Source organism: Colletotrichum graminicola (assembly GCF_000149035.1).
Source record: "Colletotrichum graminicola M1.001 genomic scaffold supercont1.1, whole genome shotgun sequence".
Taxonomy (NCBI): Eukaryota; Fungi; Ascomycota; class Sordariomycetes; order Glomerellales; family Glomerellaceae; genus Colletotrichum; species Colletotrichum graminicola.
The window spans coordinates 1,739,890-1,758,524 of record NW_007361005.1 but is presented as its reverse complement, the minus strand read 5'-3'; the positions used below and the strand labels follow the sequence as shown (position 1 = coordinate 1,758,524).

The following is an 18,635-nucleotide window of genomic DNA, read 5'->3' as shown; positions in this document are numbered from 1 at the left end:
TCGAAACCGCGAGATCCGGGCTCGCTAGGCCAGCCCAGAAACCGTTGCATTGAGGCTAGTGGCCGGGGTGTGCGGCGGGGGGCAGGGGACCACGTAGCACCGATGGCCCAATTGGTCTTTGTGACTGGTTCCGCGCCTTGGAAGGAGGAGATACCTATTCCGCGGCAGAACTACTCTGATCCGAGGGGAGCAAAGATTCTTGCGGTCCCTGGACAAGGCGAACCCCAGGCCGGCTGTATATACCTGTAGTGGAGTGAGCCACAGACGGTGGGCGGGTTGCTGAAGCGGTGAATATGGCAGGGCTGGCCGATGGGAACGTCCAGGAGCCCAGCGTCGGTATCCTAGCAAGCAACCGTGCCTTGCTCTGCGTCGTCCACTATGCACAGCCATGGACGAAGTGCTCTCTCCCTCCCTCTCTCTCTCTCTCTCTCTCTCTCTTTATACGGCCGAGACCGAAGGACTGGAGGGGTGACGCCGCGGGGTACACAATCATGACTCTGCCATGAAGCCTTTTGTTGGTAGCGGAAGTCCCTGAATCTGCATCTGCCACCGCCGCCGCCGTCGTATCACAATGAGGGCGGATTCGCACCCGGGCTGCGTGGGGAGGTGGGGATGGAAATGGTACACTATGTGAAGCTTGACTGCGCCCAGGGCGGACCAGTGTCTGTAATACAGCACCGCTTTGAAAGGGAGATGGAGATGGGAAAGGGGTCTTTGGCGCGCGTGGGTTAATGTCGGACATGTCCGACAGGCTGGTGGCTGGCGAACACCAGCTGAAGCAAAGGTTGGGCTATGACCTTGGTCACTGAAGACGAGCACGCACTGGAGAAGCGAGCGTTACAAGCAGGCCCCGTGGCTGGCGAGCAAGCAGTGGAACAAGACAAGGAAAAGAGACGAAACGAGGCTCTAGCGTGGATTGGAAACCCGACAAGAAATAGTGGCGCGATTATGCGGCATGTAGACGGTTGGCTGTCGAGGAATGAAGACGGTTTACGCGACGCGTGTGTGCGTATAAGCTGTGCTCCCCATCGGGATGAGCTTTTCCTGCCTATCCATGAACTAGTGGTGGTGGTGGTGATGGTAGTCGCAGTAAGGTAGTCAGTAGCAATGCTTGGCAAGCCTAAGGTAGGGGTCGTATTCACCTGGTCTGTCTGGTCTGGTCTGTTCTGGAGGCAAGTAAAGCAAGGCTTTTGCAAGTTGCGTCACCGCATTGCTGCATAATGGGAGAGCCGTTGGGCAAAGTTCGGGGCAAAGAGGTCTGACCGTGGTGCTTGCGAACCGATGCAGAACCAGACCAGACCAGACCAGACAGCCGTGGATCCGATTGGAATATCGCAACCCCTGTATGTGTATAGTCCAGTCCAGTCGTCTGTACGGATACGGAGTGATTATTGGTAGACTGGTGTGTTCGCAAGGTCGTCGCCAGCCTGGCGACGCCAGGCCAGGGTCGTGTTCGTGGTTGTTGGAGCAAGGGTGGGGGTGATTTTTTTCTTCTTCGAGATTTCTCTATCCCCTTGTTAAGGTTTCGTCGTCTTTCTTGATCTTCGAGTCAAAAGATGGAGAAGTGGTCGTCATCGTGGACAAGTGTTGCATCAAGGATTTGCATGAGGGATTGACAATGTTTGGGCATGGACTGCAGTGATTCCCACTTGGAATCGACAGGGTGAAGATGGGCGTGATGAAAATTCGACTGGCAAAAGTGTGGGGAAGCCCCCTTTGCCTGCCACAGTACGTACCTCGATGTACTGCTGGTGGAATGACAGCTCTCAAAGTGACGTGTCGGTACTTTTCAGTACATGACGGCATTACACGTGTAGCGCGCCTGAGATGATCCGGGATCGGCGCCGCTGAGGTCATCGATGGCTGTAAGTGGGGCAATCTTTGAGTCGTAGATTCGTAACCTGTTGCACCTCCAGGGAAGTTCGCACCAGTCACTTGCCTGCTTTGCCTGCCTTGCCTGCTTTGCCTGCCTCCGCTGCAGTCGCGATAGCATCGTGTGCCTGCCCTGCGAGAATGCCGAGCCCGGATCGGCTGGGGAAGCCGCGGGCTTAGAAACGGAAAGGGGAAGAAGAAGGAAGGAGACGTCACGTACACACACAGTACAGTGCAGAGAGGCAAGATAGGAAGGAACGAGACATTTTCACAGGTTGTGTGCTGTCCACGACCGTCCATCTCCTTCGAGAGGCAGGTACCTCCCTACCTTGGAACTTTGGTAGGTACCTAACTCGAGGAAGGAAGGAAAAGCCGTTTTCTCCTTCACCACGTGACAACACCAACATCAACGGCGACGATGACGATCATGGATGGACAATGACCACTGACTGACTGCAACGGGCCCCGCGGAGGGGCATGCCTGGACTGCGACGCTGCTTTGCTGCTTACGGATACTGCACGCACTATGCTGCCGACATTTGTTGTCAACTGCAGAACCAAAGTGGCATCTTGCGTCCCAATTGGCGACGAAGCATTATTCACTCATCCAAATCCAGTCAAGCTTCGACATGAACCCCCCCATCTGGGGAGGGTCGATGGTGTTTACGCCACCGCGGCATCAAAAACAACAGCGATAAGTCCCCGCCGGCGATATTGCGCATGTGAGAGACTTTACGAGGCAAGCACAGTATCCGTAGCATCGTCTTCTATCGCCAATGAACTAACCGATGAGTTGAGCTACCATGTAGGTATGAATGGATATCCGTGGTCTACCCGTACGGGATACCCAAGTCACCGCATACGATCCTTGCCAACAACGATGGCGACAACGACGACGACGACAACTACAACGGACCCTCTCTGGGAATAAGGCGGGAGTTCCATGTCATGCAAAACACAAGGCGAGCATCGCTGCACCCATACCGACGCACACTCTGCTCTGGTACCCGGTTACGGCGGACGGTGTCGACAAAACATCCCTACAGCATTGGTGCACCCCTCCATCATTTTTCTCTCCGTTTGGTTCTGCCTCCAGGCACTCGCCGCCCGGCCACTTTTCCATCGCCGGCTTCCCCAATCCGGCAACGCCAGAAGCCGCGTCTTCACCCCCTGCCGCCGCCGCCGTCCGTCTTGATCGCCTCGGTTGTCGCCTGTCTTGTCATCCATCCTTCCAGTTCTCTCGGATCTACGGCGCCGAATCGGCTTCTTTTCAGCCACCAACCAAACCCCATCTGCCCATCTACCTAAGGATCCCACTTTACGCCCACCGCTGGCGTCTGGCGCTAGAGGCACTGACTAACCCGCCCGCGCCGCAACAGCATTGTGAGCAGCCCTAATATCTGCCGGCTTCGGGCATTACCGCTCGTTTTCAGGGCTAAGTACGTGGGTTCCTTCCGTCATGCAATACATCGTACATGGCTGGTCTCACTCACTAGCTACTGCGGCAAACCTGTGCTGTTTTGCGCGACGTCAAAGCCGCAGATGACGATGTAGTTCCGCCGCGGTACCCGTCCGGGCCGTGCGATGCCTCAAGTGGGTTGTCTGGAAGAAGTCTAGAACCGTGTCCCCCGGAGCATCGACATAGCCGGGGCTAGTATATACCAGATGGGCACTTGACTTGCTCCTCTTCGTCTGGTTCGCCAGATTCGCAGTGATCCCCCTCTCACAGGGCGACCTGTTGCTCACATCATCACTTCACGTCGGGAGCGAGCTACCTTTGGCCCAACGCGCCACCACCCAGTCTTGGTTCCCGGCGAGCTGCTCAACTATTTAGGTCGGATTCACACACACACCGTACCATTTACGTATATCGTATCGTCGTGGTAGACGCCGCCCTTCTTCGACCCCTGCGCGGAACCTGCCATGGTTCGCTTACGGATACGATGCATGACATGGCAATAGCTTAGTTCGCCTTGCACCCGCTGCTCGGGCCCCCAAGTGATCCCTCAGACGAAGTGGCCCCTGAGACGGACAGGGCGTCTGCCAAGGTTGCCAAGCTCTTCCACCTTGCAGATGCATGCACTTGGTACCTGAATCACCAGCGTTGCGCAATCTGCGCAAACCGGCGTCGGACCTCGGCGGCACAGCCCCGGCCCAACGATTGCAGCTTTTGCCTGGGCTTCGCATCGGCGTCGGCAGCCTCCACGAAAGCAACAAGTCGAAATCGCCCGTCGAGCATCCATGTTGCACCTCTATGGAGAATTTCGAGGCCTTCACGGAGACGACTCTCTCTCGTTCCCGCTGCGGCGATGAATAGCTCCCGTGCCTACCTGGATGCTCCCCTTGTTGCCTCCACGACATGATTTTGTAATTTTTGCTTGCTATTACCTAACTGATACTGATACGGAGCGTGCTTGTTAGCGTGCTTGCTAGGGCCTTGCCTGACTTGGGTCACCATTTGCACATGCATTGCTGGATGCCATCGGTCTCAACTACTCCAAGCATGACAGAGAGCCACCTGCCAGCCTTCATGTGCTAATCCCCGATGGCTTCCAGCCTGGGGATGACGCCTTTGGGCGTGTTCCGACTGCAGGCCTCATCTCCGCATCGCGATGGGCGTTGGGAGGTCCAGCGGCGACCGTGATGGTGCAAGATGTGTGACGGGGAGGACGAGCCTCGAGCTCCGCATGTGGTGATTTGCATGTTGCCGCTTTTTATCGACATCAAGAGTGAACCATGTCCTCCGTGCGAGATATCCAGTGAAGGGGATCTGAGTCGTGGTCAGTGTAAAAGCCAGCCGTGTGCTTGGAGGAATATCAGTCTCTCGTCAGGCTTGCCTCCTCTATTTGTGCCTGTCAGTTCTCGCCCACGATGTCTGGTCCCGGGTAGTATCGGTTGTGGAGGCACCATCCACGTTGAAGTGTAAACATAAAAGGATGAAAAGAGGTATATGAAAGCGCTGAGGCCTGGTTTGCCAGGTCCGTCCTCCCGTGAGTTATACAGGGCAGACTATCAAACTCGCTGTAATGCCTCCCCTCGTTGGACGTCCCGTTCGGAGAACCCGTGAACGAAGTCGGGTCCTCGGTTTCACAAGACGACTTGGACAGGAAGCACCATTAAACGACACCCTCCTCCCGCCTCCGCCGGAACCCGTCGAGGATCAGACTCGCCATCTGCGCGTTCGTGATCGGGATGTCCTTCTCCCCGACCCTCTCCCTCATCACCTCCTCCTCCGAGGCCCACACGTGGTCCGCGTGCTCCTCGGGGTCGGTCCGCACGGCAATCTCGTCGCCTTCCCCGTCCCCGCCCGGCGCCACGGCCTCGACCTCGACCTCGACCTCGAAGGCGAACCGCAGCAGCGTCAGCGTGCCCGTGCGGTTCGTCAGGGAGCTGCCGGGCTCCTTCCCCGCGCCCTCGCTGACGACGCGCACGACGCGGACGGCCCCGAGCCCCGTCTCCTCGCGCAGCTCGCGCGCGCAGGCGGCGAGCACGCTCGGGTCGGCGTCGTCGACGGCGCCGCCGGGCGCCTCCCAGCGCAGCGGCATGCTGTCGTGGGCGGCGCGCTGCAGCAGGAGGACGCGGCCGCGGCGGTCGAAGACGAGGGCGCTCGTCGCGAGGCCGTCCAGCTCCGTCGCCTTGCCGTTGTTCTCGAGCCAGGCGCGCATCGGGAGGTTGTAGCATTTGAGGGATGTGGGGTGGGCGAGGTTGGCGGCGGGGTCCTGCGTGGTCGTGGTTGGTTGCTCCATCGTTTGCAGGTTTTTTTTTGTCTTTTTTTTAAAAAATCTTTCTTCTTTTTGCTTTCTTCCTTATGTGGAAGGATAGATGATATGGAGGAGAGGAAGACGGTTGTTGTTCTTGGGTGAGTCGTCGGGTTGAAGTGTGGTTTGCGGAGTGAGGGACTGTTTGCGACGACGGCGGCGGCGGAGGCGGCGGGGCGGGTTTTCTCGGTCGTTCCGCCGACGACCCACTTTTGCGACGTGTTTTTACCTGGCCGGAGGACCTTTGATCTGGTGGTATGGACGGCCACGTCCCCTCCCAGTGCAAGCTCGAGGTCCCGGCCATGGGTCTCACTTCGTATCCCCTTTCCCACCGGGTTTAGGCTGACGAGAAGCACTCAAATATTGGCGAATTACAAAAAAGAAATGTCTCGAAAACGTTCTCAAGGCCCTGAGAGTAGGCGATTGGAATCGTCGTCATGGCATGTGGGAACGTCTTTCGCGGTTCAAGACAGCAAACTGATACAGATAGTTGCATGCAACAAGCATTAAAATTGTGTCAACTGATGATTTTCTCGCACTTGTCTCTCGACTGATCGAACTTTCTCTAAAGTAATAGTCCGTCGGCCCAGTAGTGTCCCCTCCCCCCTTCCCCTCGGCAATGGCCTTTGGTTCGGCGACAGTAGAATCGGTAGTGACAGCTTTGGAAACGCCAGTGTCGGGAACGGGAGGGGGGAGGGGTCTTGGATGGTTTGCTCGTCGGAGCGGCGGTCTTTTCGGTTTCCGTGCCTGCAGTGGCCGTCTTGAGAGCTTCCAGTCTCTGCGACTTCGGTCTTTGCAGCTTCAGCCGTTGATGCATCCGTCTCTGCAGCCCCCCGTCTTTGGGACAGCCATCCTCGACGCATCTGTCTTTGGGGCGTTGGCCGTTGATGCCGCCGTCTCTGGACCCGCAGACTCAACAACCCGGGAACGAGACTCGGCCGGCCGAGGACAATCCTTGTGTCTCCCATTCCTGCCCCTTCTCTTGTCCTTTTCCTCTGGCGACATGCCTCTGACTAGGCCTCTCGGACATGTCTTGGAAATGTGGTTGCTTTCAGAGGTAATAGGGCGGCAGACTCGGATGGCTGCTTTCTTGGCTGTCTCAGCAGAACCTGGCGGTGTGAAAACACAAGATTTTATTCAACTCAACGTCCTCTACTGAACCACTGACAAAAATACCAACTACCATTCTGTCATAAACCACCATCACATGATACATTCACATTCAAGGCATCACAATGCTATACTGGAGCTGCATCTGATTCATGCTTAACAATTTACTAGCTAATAATGGTCTAGCCTTGCCTCCACGTTGAAAAACTACCTACCAACCCCCCTCCCTCCCCTGCGTTGTTAGGTATTTTCCATTCCGTGACCCTGAGGGAAGTAACCATGTTTTAACCCATTACCTGCCAAATGGCGACAAACTAGGCTGTCTATTAGTGCAAGGGCAAAACGTCGTGTGCCGCGTTCTGTATGGAGAGACCTTTGTGCGCAGACACATGTGTTCGTGCAGATCTATTAGAGCGCAGTCTCAGAGTTGAAAGAGAAAGTCGTTGTGTTCATTGAAGAACGGTGCCTGAGCTGGTGACAAGGAGAAAAGAAAAGGAAAATACTTTTGGGCCCTGTAGCAAGTGCTTCTCTAGTACTGCGACACGCTGTCGTGACCAAAAAGCTGGCTCGAGGACGCAAAACGGTCGATGACGATCAACCCGTACCCAAGTCTAGAGAAGCCCAAAAAGCCGTTTCCAAGGCGTTGAGCTTGCCGCGTGTTGGAAGAACAAGCAGAGATGGAAGACGACACGACAAACAAAGTGCTGCAAAAGCCAAAGAACAAGGCGGTGTGGTGTGTTGGCTCTGCATGGTCGACGATCTATTGAGCAGGGGACAAAGCATTGCACACGGCAAAAGTTGCGGCACAGCATGCATTGCAATGATGGATTCCGTCTGGTGCCACAAAGTTAGCAGAAATGACACTGACTATATGTATTTCCAAAGTCTTACCGAACCTGAAGGCGGAAATGCAAAAGGTTCAGAGCATAAATAGCTCTTGCCGCGGTTCAGTTTGCTTTTTAGTGCTTGTGAATGTTGTTGTGGATTCCGAGAGAGTCAAAGGAATCAGCGACCTCGGCAGACTCAGCACCCTGTTCATTCTGAGCGTTGTGTGCAGATTGGGAGGTCTGAAGACCATAAGTGACGTGAGTTCCTTGACCGTTCTCAGGAGAACTGGAGTAGACGGTTCGGGGGGTGCCAATGCTGGACGGGGTCCCGGGGGAAGAGAAATCGAGGAGGTTCTCGGAAGGGCGAACGCGCCGGGGGGTCTGCTGGCCAGAGCCCTTGGTGCCAAGACCGCCAATAGTGTGGTCCTGGAACAACTGTCTGAGGAGTTCGGCGTTGGAGATGTCATCGTCGATGCCACCGGGAGGATTGACAGAGTCGTCCTTGGAAGTATTGGCAGCAACATCATCGGGCTTGGAGGGGCCATTCTTGACACGATTGTAAGAGGCATCTCCTGAAGTAGCGGAGGAGAGGATGGCGGTCTCGTAGGAAGAGCCGATGATGAGGCTGAGAGAGTCATCCAGAACGGCATTCTGGGGCTCGATGATGGTGCTGACGGAAGAGGCATCGTCCTCCAGCTCCTCAGGCTTGAAGCACTTGCAGTACTCCTGATACTTCCACTCCTCGTGGATGGACGTCAGCAGCCGCTGGACCTCGTATGGAAACGTGACAAAGATGTCGGGGTCGATTCTGCTGATGATGTTCTCCAGACGGACGATCAGATCGACCAGTTCCATCAGGCTGTCTTCGGTGTTGATGAGCCGGGACCTGAGGCGGTTGCGGTGGCGGAGAAAGCGCTGGGCCTGCTGCTGAATGTCGGCCATCTGCTTGTAAAGGCTCTCCGTCTGGGTCTCAAGCTGCTTGTTGGTGGATTGCAGGCTTGCAACGAGGTGGCCTGAGATGTCGTTGCTGATGACCCTGGACTGCAGGCGGAGGTTGGCATCACGGAGACGCTGGTTCTCTTCTTTGACGGCCTTGAGCTCTCGAGCAATCACAGGCAGAGCCCGGTCAGAATGGCGCTGGGCACTCATTGTCATCAAGGTGGGCGACGGAGGCATGCCCTCGTCGTCATACTGGCCGTCAGTGCCAAAACGAAATTGGTCTTTGTTGTTCTAGAGAAGACAAAAGTGTGAGAAACTGGGGATGAACAGGCTTTATTTGAGTAATGGAAAGGAGAACAGAGGGTTTGATTGTTTGAAAGGGCAGAGGGAGGGACCAGTGAGACGATTGCCAGCTTCTCACGAACTCATGGCTCACGACCTCATGGCTTGAGTTTTCATCAGATGTAGAGGGGAAAAATGCAAGCTGAGATTTTTCTCCAACCTTTTCAACAAAAAACAGAGAACCCAAAGCTTGTGGGAGGATGGGAATTGATTTCATGGAGGGGAGCGATGAACTTACCAAGCCAACACCCTTGGGATGTTCCTTCTTCTGGCCACTCACCTGACCGAGACCACTGGCAGCGCAGATCTCGGAAGGGGATGGAAATCCTCCTGCACCAAGGCCACCTGTGACAATAGCGATGCCGCCGCTTGCAGCAGAGACACCGGCTGACGCGAATCGAGCAGGGATCGCGTCCTGGAAGGGGTCGCCAGCTGCTGCACCCATAGCCTTCGACTCACCCTTGCTGCGAGCAGTGCTGGCAGTGGCAGGTTCACCGGCAACTACAGGCAGGCGGAAGATTCCCTGGGTACGCTTGTCCTGGGGCGCAGGAGGGTGAGTGGCGGCGCCTGGGACAAAGTTGGCTGTGCCCACCACGCCCGAGTAGGGGACAGTGTAAGAACTGAAGCCGTTGGAAGACATGGTGAGCGCTGGAATGAATTAGTTAATGAGAGTTTGTAGGATGATGAAATGGAATTCACCTTGGAATGCGATCAGTCTGGGATGGAAAGCGTTGATCTTGGTGAGCGAAGGCGGGTGAAAGTGATTGGTGTGAGAGACTTAGTAGAGTTGGGGGAAGAAGGAGAGGTTTTGGAGATGGAAAGGTGGTGATAGAGGGAAGGATGAAAGAAAGTAGAGCTAAAAAGGATGAGAGAAGTAAGGTGTGAGGGAAAATCTATCCTTGAGCGGTCTCTGCCTGTCTGCCCGTCTGCCCATCTCAAAGAGCCGGGTTAGAGTTGGGACGGATTCTAAGAACCCTGATGAAGTCTTTTGACACAAAACAGGAAGGAGCAGAGTAAATCAAGGCTGTGATTCGATACGGTTCTTTCAGTTTGACGGAAGCTGCTGGCTCCAGAGAAGAATTAGTTACGGCTGGACTCTGTACGACGAGGCGATCAAGATGAACTGTCAGCCAATACAATAGTCTTTTTTTTCTCTTTTTTTTTCTGGGCCTAGCGTGCGACTTGTATGGGAAGGAGCTAGACATCTAGCGGCTATCGTGCCGTCAACTTTATTTTCATGCGGCGATGTAATCGTCCAACCAAATGGGTTGTGTGTCTCCAATAGCTGGGACCAAGATTGACACCCAGGCAGCAACTGTGTGAATGCCACGGAACCCATTGTGTCTCTTCAATCTTTTTATGAAACCCTCTTAAGAAAAAGCAGGTGCTCTGTTGTGACTAGAGTAATATTTGAATCTGTTCTTTGATGCGTTGACAGCACAATGTCCAACGTGTTGCTGGGTCATTTTGAGATGCGACAATGGTGACCAGAAGCCGTACAGGGCGAGATTACGGGCTTTTACATTGACCGCATCACCAGTCTATATAACGACCCCATGTTTTACGCTCTTGATCAATGCAATGTCCAACTCAGTTATTCTATGCTGAGGGCGGCCGGGCGAGGCCACGATGTGTTGCCCGTGCCAGACATATGTCCTTCAGTATCGGCAACAAGCGCCTGCCTCTCGCAGAAAGCAGCCTCAACTGAAAAGATGACTGCCTGTTACAACCATCAGCAGTTGAGCATGATCAATGAGCCGTTGCCACCCATGTAACATCATATGACCATGGGGAGACGTGAGAAACGGCCCCGCCATCGGACGCCAAGAACAGCGCTAAGAGTATGGGCGGCGGGAGTGACAGGGGTCCGGCATTCGGGGGTCCGGCATTCGGGGGTGGGTTACTGTCCTCCGTCCAACGGCATTCTCAGAAACACAGCATCATCATTACTCGATCAGCCTCACATTGCGCATCTACGAGCTCTCCCGATGGACCCCGCGGCACAGCAGGACAGCACACAATGTCCATCGCAGCCAGCGTTCCCAGGAATCCTCACCTTTGTCGCGGCAATCGTCGCGGCGGCTTACGTCAGAATCACGTATCTGCGCAACAGCGACGACGAGTACCCCCTGGCCAGGGCCTCCCTGTCCTGGTCCAAGACCGAGTCCGCGTGGCTCTCGGGCCTGGTCATCTCGTGCCCGAGAGTCGGGGCCATGGCCTGGCTACCGGTCCGCCCTAAGGAGCTGGAGCTAGTTCGGCGGAGGGAAGCCCTGACGGCGCGGGTGCAGTTCACGCAAATGAGCATGATTCCTTCGTAGGGGAGGATTCCTCTCTCATTGGTGTTGACGAGCGTTGGTTATACTTTTTTTTTTCTTCCTTTTTTTCCCTTTTTCTTGTTTCCCCTGCAGGCGAGTTCGAGATCTAGAGTCAAGGACTACATGGATGGAGATGGAGACGAAGACTGAAGAGGGAGCTTTTTTCGTCTTGGAAAGGCAGATTTCCGAGCAGCAGCGAGCCCATATCCACCGGCCGTGTCCAGGTGACGAGTCGCGGCTGTTTATTTAATGGCATATCCCCCTTGCAGCATGTACGCTCCGGCGGCGGCCAGGCTGGCGACGGCGACAGGCAGATCGAGCTCGAGGACGGACCAGATCCATACGCAGCCCAGCGTCGGCGCCTGCTTCAGGACGTACAGGTAGCTGAACTTGTTGGTGATGTATATCAGGTGGCACCCGGCCCAGGTGCCGGCCACGAAGAAAACGGTCTGGCGGATGGGATGCTGGAAGCGGAGCGGGAGTCCCGGGACGAGGTTCGGGCTGGTAGGGTGTGCGTGTAAGTTGTAGAAGAGGAAGGAGAGAACTGCGGGCAAAACAAGATCAGCATGAGCCACGTCCAACTATTACTTGTTGGGGTTGCATGTAACACTCACCAAGGAAGGCAGCCAGCGTACGACCGATGACAGCGGGATACTCGATCTCCTTGGCGTACTGGTTCTGGACCAGGACATCAAGGGTGCCGTGGAGCATGGCGAGACTCACTGTCCACAATAGAGTGTCCATGACGCGCTCCATGGCTGGGGACAGCTTGGCTTCATCGTCGTCGTCGTCGTCGTCCTCCTCCTCCTCCTCTTCATCATCGCTGCTATGCTCTCTGCCGGGCCTGTCGATGCGGACGGCGCCCTTAGGCACGTTCTTGTTTCTCGGATCCTGGTCGGCCTGTTTGAAGAGACCTCTCTCCTGGGCGATCTGGAGCAGGGTGGCTTCGCTGGGACCAGACCGATCCGGTTGTGCCAGAGGGATGTCTCTGGGATCCTTGATCCTCTTTTCCTTGCCCTTCTTGGCCATGGTCAAACACGCCGGATGACGCTCGAATCACGTCGTCCTTTATGCCCCTTCGGCTGCCTAACGTCTACGAACAATGATGATGTTCAGAGTAGGGTGGTGAATACGAGTCGAAGCCGGTCTCGGTCACAGCTGCAGGTATGTTATCGTCTGGTCGCGTTGGTCCGTTGTCTAGTGGCGTGCCGTTGGCTGACAAAGACAAGCAAAGCTTCAACACTAGGTAGACTCTCTTTTTTCCTGGTTGTTCCCCGCTATCAGCTCAGCTTAGCTCAGCTCAGCTCCGGCCCTAAAAAAATTAGAGCTCCCCCCCTTGCCGGCCGGCGGTCCAGTGACCAAAGGATCCCCGTTCGTCGCATGATAGAGGCTTCAATTCGCCAATCAGCAGCCGTTGCGACCAGTCACCGCCTCCAATTCGGGGAAAGGGGAAGACGGGCTGCGACGCACGAGAAGGAACGTTACTATGTAATACTGCGTATCCGTATCCGTAGTTCATCCAGTAATATTATTGCGCAGAACACGGCCGATGGTCTCTCTCTTACTCTCTCACACACACTCTCTCTCTCTATGCACGCCACACCGCATCTATTCGTACGATAATCCCCCCCCCCTCGACGACGACGACAACGAGGACAAAACCCCACCCTGGGGAAACCAAAAGTCTCTCCCTCACCGTCGAACCGAAAACCGCGTACCTAAAGACCCTCCCCCCGCCCCCGGGAGAATATAACGCGAACCACAAAAAACCAGAAACAGGCACAAAGATGGCCTCGTACTTGTTCGTCGGCGCCCTGTCGGTGGCAGTCACCCCCGCATTATACACGTACCTAGTGCGGCTGCTCGCGCCGCGCCTGTCGACCCTTGAGAACAAACGAATCTGCCTTCTGATCGCCCACCCGGACGACGAGGCCATGTTTTTCGCCCCCACCGTCCTGGCCCTCACCAAGCCCGACACCGGAAACCACGTCAAGATCTTGTGTCTGAGCTCAGGTAGGGGAAAAACCGACCCCCCCCCCCAGCGGGGAGGGTAGGGGAGGGCGTGCCGCTCGAGGTGGGCAATGCTGCGCGCAATGGCTGACAAGACGGCGCATCTGTGTGTGTAGGTGACGCCGATGGTTTGGGCGAGACCCGTAAGAAGGAGCTGGTCAAGAGCGGCATGAAGCTCGGCCTGCAACAAGAACAAGACGTCTTTGTCATTGAGAGCCCGTGAGTAACCCTCCCCCCCACATTATTTTCCCGGGGCCACCTGCTGAATCGTTTCTCTATTTTGCTTCCCCCTCCTCCAGCGACTTCCAAGATTCCATGACCAAGACCTGGGACGAGACAAAGATCGCCGCCCTCCTCGGCCGCGCCTTCGCCCCGCAGCTCGCCCGCCAGCGCGCCGCCGGCGAGCAGCCCGCCGCCAACATCGACGTCCTCATCACCTTCGACGCCGCCGGCGTCTCCTCCCACCCGAACCACATCTCGCTGTACCACGGCGCCCGCGCCTTCATCTCCGCCCTCTCCGCCGACCCGCGCTGGCCCTCCCCCGTCGACCTCTACACCCTGACCTCCGTCTCCCTCCTGCGCAAGTACAGCAACTTCCTCGACACGATACCCACCCTCCTCTCCTGGGCCACCACGTCCGGCAGCAACCCGCCGAAGCCGCCCAAGAAGCCCAAGAAGACGGAAGAGGGGGAGAATAACAGCGATGAGGACGACGAGGATGAGAAGGACGACTACCACCCCACAGCGCTGGTCTTCCTCAGCGGGCTGGGCACCAACGGCGGCTGGGCGACGGCGTGGAGCGCCATGACGACGGCGCACAAGAGCCAGATGGTCTGGTTCCGGTACGGCTGGCTCTCGCTGAGCAGGTACATGGTGATCAACGACCTGCGGCTCGAGACGGTCGTCGGTGCCCAGGAGGCCAAGCTCGAGACGGTCGTCGCTGCCCAGGAGGCCAAGGCCCGACCCGCGCCAGCCGACAAGAGAAAGAAAGAGAGAAAAAGCAAAAAGGGAAAATAAGATGCCTATAAATATATACACCTACCCAGAATCTCATACATAGTATTATGAGCATCACGTACGTACACCCCGTAGAACAACAGACTACGCACTTCAGTTGAAAGACTACAGTGGCCGCTCTCTTATCAAGTTGATGATAGCCATCGCTGGAAACGCTATTGTCGTCGTCGTCGTCGTTTGAGCGGCTCTCCTTTCATGTGTATATACAGGCACAATGCCGTTGCCCCCCCCGCTTTATCTAACACACCTGCCGATACCGCCCCAAACTACCAAGTCAAGGCTCTCAAAAGGACCTTTCTATCTAGTTTGCGAGCGCCTCCCGGCCCCGTTTCGGTGTCCAAGCTGTCCGCGCCCGCCTCGTCCATGTCTGCGTCACTCTCCACCGTCGCCTTGCCGGAGCGCAGAGACCTCTCGTCCTGTCCGAACCTCGCCTGTCGCCGTTGGCGGACCATCCTCTTTATGGTTTTCCGAATGGTAATGGGCATGCTCTCGTAGACCGGGTCGCCCGCCTGCGTCAGTACGGGGACCAGCTTCTCCGGATCGCTCCCGCCCGCTGGTTTGGCGTACCTGGGACGGCTCGGGTCTGGGGCAAGACGCTGCGTCGGCGCGCTCGGGACAATGCGCATCACCCACTTGGTCTTTTGATTCGTGTCCGTATTTGCGATCCTCACGGTCCCCCCGTTGGTTGTGTACGTGATGGGATCAGGTAGGAAGCGGTGGAAGTCGCCTACGAACTGGGGGATGATCTGGGGCGCAAGGTGCGCCCGGTGCCGCAGGCTTTTACTTGTCTGGCGAAGCCATTGTTGACACCAGTTTTGGATTGTGTACCAAGCCATGTGCTGCCTGGCTTTCAGTCGTTGGTGCCGAGCAATCGAATCTGGCGGGGGTGAGGGATAGAGGGATTCAAACAGAGCTTGCTCGACTTCTTCGCACAGCACGTCGTACTCGGCACAACCCTGCTTGATGGCCTCCCAAGCCTCGTCCGGCCTTCCGGCACTGATCAACGATTTGACATAGATGTCTGTTTCGTGAAGGCCGACATTCACCAGGTAGGGCTCGCTCTTCATGGTTTCCCACAAGGAGAGCACCTCGTCCGCACGAATGATCCTGTTGGCGTCACCCATTATCTTCCACTCCTGGCTGGCGGGTTTGGAAGAGAGGATATACGTCCACTCCAGCAGCGCAGACCAGGAGCTTTGTGGTATGGGGATCTGCCATCGCCGAGAGACGTATATGATCAGCTTCTTCGCAAGAATGACGTGGCCTGTGCACCCAAACGATTGCACGATGCCGTGAATCAGGCGCTCTGTTGGCTGGAGCAACGGGCTAAGGCTACTCCTCTGGACGCCACCGGTGATTTCCGCTGCCCGATGATCCCGCAAATCTGTAATCTTGATCTTCCACGTCCGCCAAAGAAGCCCGATCATATCCCGGAAAGAACCCGCACGAGCACTTGCCAACAAGTACGCGCAGTAAAACTCCTCGTCCACCACTTTCCTTTCTCTCTCAGCATAACCTTGTAGTCGTCTGACAGGCGCGGGCAAGCTCACAAGACGGTGCATATCATGTGTCGGTAGCCAACGAGCGCGCCCGAAACTGTCTCGCTTGCGTGATGAGATACTCAATCGTAGCCTCTCCAGAGGCCAAAGCAATTGAGTTTGATCAAACCTCTTCCTGTTCTTGGTGATGTTGCGCGGGCGCATTCGGAATCGGGCGAGATCGTTCTGGGCGTAGGTCGGATCTGTGAGGAATCGCGTCTTGAAGTATTCGGCAAAGACTGAACCGTCCCGGGGATCGGTGACGGGATCCCCTTTCATTGCCCCGTGCCAGATGGCCTTGGCGGCCTCGAAATCAGAAGCGGCCCCGGCGCATCTCAAGAGCACCACGTAGTCGGCTCGCGACGGGCTACTGCCGTGGTAGGAGCGGAGGTCAAATAGGGAGCGCAAAGCATGGAAGGTGTGGGTGTAGATCTTGCGAACGCCATATTGATCCGCTACAGACGCGACAGAGCTGAACTGGCCGAGACCACTCGGGATGCGTAGACCATGGGCCGCATCACTTCTGGGACCGACCCGGGAAGGGTCCAAGGAACGTACAATGGCCGAAAAGGCAGTAGGGGGAAGAGACTGCAACGCGTCCGCAACCTGGATCTGATGCTGGTGATGTACGAGGGCCACAACACCCCTCAGAATCTTGATTGTGTTCTGCGACTGGACCGCCCTGAGCATGTGGGCCAGCTGGATTTCGGGAGAATCGGCACATCTCTTCTTCGCAGACGCATTGGGAGCTTCGGAGCTCAAGGATTGAGATTGAGAATGTCTTCTCGTTGAGAGGCTCGGCTTTGTTGGAGAGACGGATGGTCTCGCAGAGGCGGTCGTAGACAAGTCGCGATGTTGCCGAGGTAATCTCGGCATTCGAGCAGACAAAAGCCTTGAAGGGGTGCCGCGAGGAAATGGGCGAATCCGAAGAAGAAGCAGCCGCCGAAGGCCATTGGCCTCCGCAGCAGGTATCATGATGGAAGAAAGCAAGATGCTGGGTTCATCTCAAGCAAAGAGAGGGGAGACAGAGCAGAGCTGTAGCATAAGCATAGCAAAATGAGGGAAGCAGTGCACGCGAGGAGGAAAAGCAAGAAACGCGGAGGTGTCTTCCTCTCTTTCAATTGAGAGGAGGCACAAATGTAGGAGGTACATAGGTATGTAAGATGGCTCAGGTAGTAATACTACGTACCACGTACCACGTACCACGCAACTCTTATGGCGCCTCGACAGCAGCAGGCAAGACAGCTTCCCCAACCCAACTTGTCTGCCGCCTCCTCTGGAGTCCTTCCCCTCCCTCTGGCGTCTACGGAGTACTCCGTACACTAATAAAGGCCCTGCAGGCGCCTGGTTTGGGGGCCTGCTCCCTTCCTCCCAACCGTGCCATCCTGGACCGTGCGGGAAGCTCCACGCTGAACCTGGGGCAAGACCCCATTCTGGTCCACTTTCCGGTGTGCCGTGGCGTGGTACGTCCCGATGGTGGACTGATAGCCGGAACATCTGTCATGCCGGCGCCGAGATTCCTGGCCAATGACAGGGCGAGAAAGCCGGTGGTGCAAAATGCACAATTCTGAACCGTGTCTGGCCCCACCACTGCTCTCGGCCACAGCTAAGCAAGCTGCTGTGTGTCTTCGTCGAGAAACGCACGCGCGCCTCTCTGTACCGTACCTACGCTCGCTCACACGCCCCCTGGTCCTCACTTACTCACCAATCCGACACTCATATCATCTCATCATGGCGGACGTCGGCGAAGACACCACCCACGTTCAGGAGCCCCTCGACCTCGTCAAGCTCCTGCTCGATGAGGTTGTTTTTGTCAAGCTCAGAGGCGACCGGGAACTCAAGGGCCGACTTCATGTGAGTGCCAATACGTCGTGACAAGTCGGGCGAATGAGCATGTTTTGACATTTCTTCACAGGCATACGACAGCCATTGCAACCTGGTGCTAGGAGAGGTGGAGGAGACGATTTACGTGGTGGACGAGGATGAGGAGGATGAGGAGGTGAAGGTGAGAGGACCTCGCCTTGTCCAACCTGCCACCGCACGCTAACGGAACTTTGCAGACGATTAGCAGGAAGTCGGAGATGCTGTTCGTTCGAGGTATGGTCTTTCTCGGGTCGATTTGACGTCGACGGATCTAACAGTTTCGCAGGCGATAGCGTGGTGCTCATCTCCCCGCACACATCATCATAGGTAACAAATGCGAGACGACGCATCTGCTCGCACCACCAACGAACCCCGAAATGAGACCGGCTTTGGACACTCGCGAATGGAATGAATGCGTTGGTCTGTCGCGGTCCAAGCAGGGTTCACGGTTCCTGACAGAACCGAGTAATGTGCGAACCCGGCCGCATGGTCATGGACGTCGACGCAGTCTGAACTTCCATATCCCCGCATCGCCAGGCCTCACCTGACGCCCACGCCATGAATGGCATCAAATGCCACATCGGAGCGGCTGTGGAGGGTGCCAGGCTACGGAGCGCCGGTCTCCTGGGAACGACGGTTTGAGGAACAACTTGGGCGCACCTACCATGGACTAGGGATTGCTCGAGCTCGTCGTTGTTTGCCGTTCGAATAGAAATTTCTAGCAATGGAGCACATTCAAGCTCAAACTTGTCTACTGGCACTGCTGGCGAGGCATGTCATGCCGCCGAACGGGCAACTCGAATGTGACAAGGACCTTAAGACCCCCCGTCCAGCTGCCCACCATGATTGACGGTCCTTAGCGGCGAAGGAAACGTGGTTGGGCCAGCCACGCTTCAGCCAATAGGCCCGAACAACTGACGGGGCTGGGTCACTCAGTAGCCCCTGTGCCACTTCCGTTCTGCCCACTGCCTTCAACTCCAACCATCGGGCAACTGCGAGCCAAACCATATGTGCGGTGAGGCCTTGGATTGGCAACGAAGACAG

General features: G+C 56.3%; 7 protein-coding genes across 7 annotated transcripts; 3 read left to right on the top strand and 4 right to left on the bottom strand.

Annotated features, from left to right (window-relative positions):
* Positions 1 to 4,988: 4,988 nt before the first annotated feature.
* GLRG_00465 (NUDIX domain-containing protein) lies at positions 4,989 to 5,618 on the bottom strand (the record flags this gene model as incomplete). The annotated part of the gene is made up of 1 exon (XM_008091150.1): positions 4,989 to 5,618. The coding sequence occupies one exon, from the start codon at positions 5,616 to 5,618 to the stop codon at positions 4,989 to 4,991; it is 630 nt and encodes a 209-aa protein (XP_008089341.1).
* Positions 5,619 to 7,699: 2,081 nt separating this feature from the next.
* On the bottom strand, positions 7,700 to 9,488 carry GLRG_00464 (uncharacterized protein; the record flags this gene model as incomplete). The annotated part of the gene is made up of 2 exons (XM_008091149.1): positions 7,700 to 8,797; positions 9,087 to 9,488. The coding sequence occupies 2 exons, from the start codon at positions 9,486 to 9,488 to the stop codon at positions 7,700 to 7,702; spliced, it is 1,500 nt and encodes a 499-aa protein (XP_008089340.1).
* Positions 9,489 to 10,836: 1,348 nt separating this feature from the next.
* Positions 10,837 to 11,166, top strand: GLRG_00463 (uncharacterized protein; the record flags this gene model as incomplete). The annotated part of the gene is made up of 1 exon (XM_008091148.1): positions 10,837 to 11,166. One exon carries the CDS (start codon positions 10,837 to 10,839, stop codon positions 11,164 to 11,166), a length of 330 nt encoding a protein of 109 aa, XP_008089339.1.
* Positions 11,167 to 11,405: 239 nt separating this feature from the next.
* On the bottom strand, positions 11,406 to 12,192 carry GLRG_00462 (uncharacterized protein; the record flags this gene model as incomplete). The annotated part of the gene is made up of 2 exons (XM_008091147.1): positions 11,406 to 11,707; positions 11,778 to 12,192. The coding sequence occupies 2 exons, from the start codon at positions 12,190 to 12,192 to the stop codon at positions 11,406 to 11,408; spliced, it is 717 nt and encodes a 238-aa protein (XP_008089338.1).
* Positions 12,193 to 12,950: 758 nt separating this feature from the next.
* GLRG_00461 (GlcNAc-PI de-N-acetylase) lies at positions 12,951 to 14,190 on the top strand (the record flags this gene model as incomplete). The annotated part of the gene is made up of 3 exons (XM_008091146.1): positions 12,951 to 13,176; positions 13,290 to 13,392; positions 13,473 to 14,190. 3 exons carry the CDS (start codon positions 12,951 to 12,953, stop codon positions 14,188 to 14,190), a joined length of 1,047 nt encoding a protein of 348 aa, XP_008089337.1.
* A 266-nt stretch (positions 14,191 to 14,456) lies between these two features.
* GLRG_00460 (uncharacterized protein) lies at positions 14,457 to 16,604 on the bottom strand (the record flags this gene model as incomplete). Its single annotated transcript, XM_008091145.1, has 1 exon — positions 14,457 to 16,604. The coding sequence occupies one exon, from the start codon at positions 16,602 to 16,604 to the stop codon at positions 14,457 to 14,459; it is 2,148 nt and encodes a 715-aa protein (XP_008089336.1).
* Positions 16,605 to 17,459: 855 nt separating this feature from the next.
* Positions 17,460 to 17,918, top strand: GLRG_00459 (LSM domain-containing protein; the record flags this gene model as incomplete). Its single annotated transcript, XM_008091144.1, has 4 exons — positions 17,460 to 17,582; positions 17,644 to 17,733; positions 17,789 to 17,825; positions 17,878 to 17,918. 4 exons carry the CDS (start codon positions 17,460 to 17,462, stop codon positions 17,916 to 17,918), a joined length of 291 nt encoding a protein of 96 aa, XP_008089335.1.
* Positions 17,919 to 18,635: the final 717 nt, after the last annotated feature.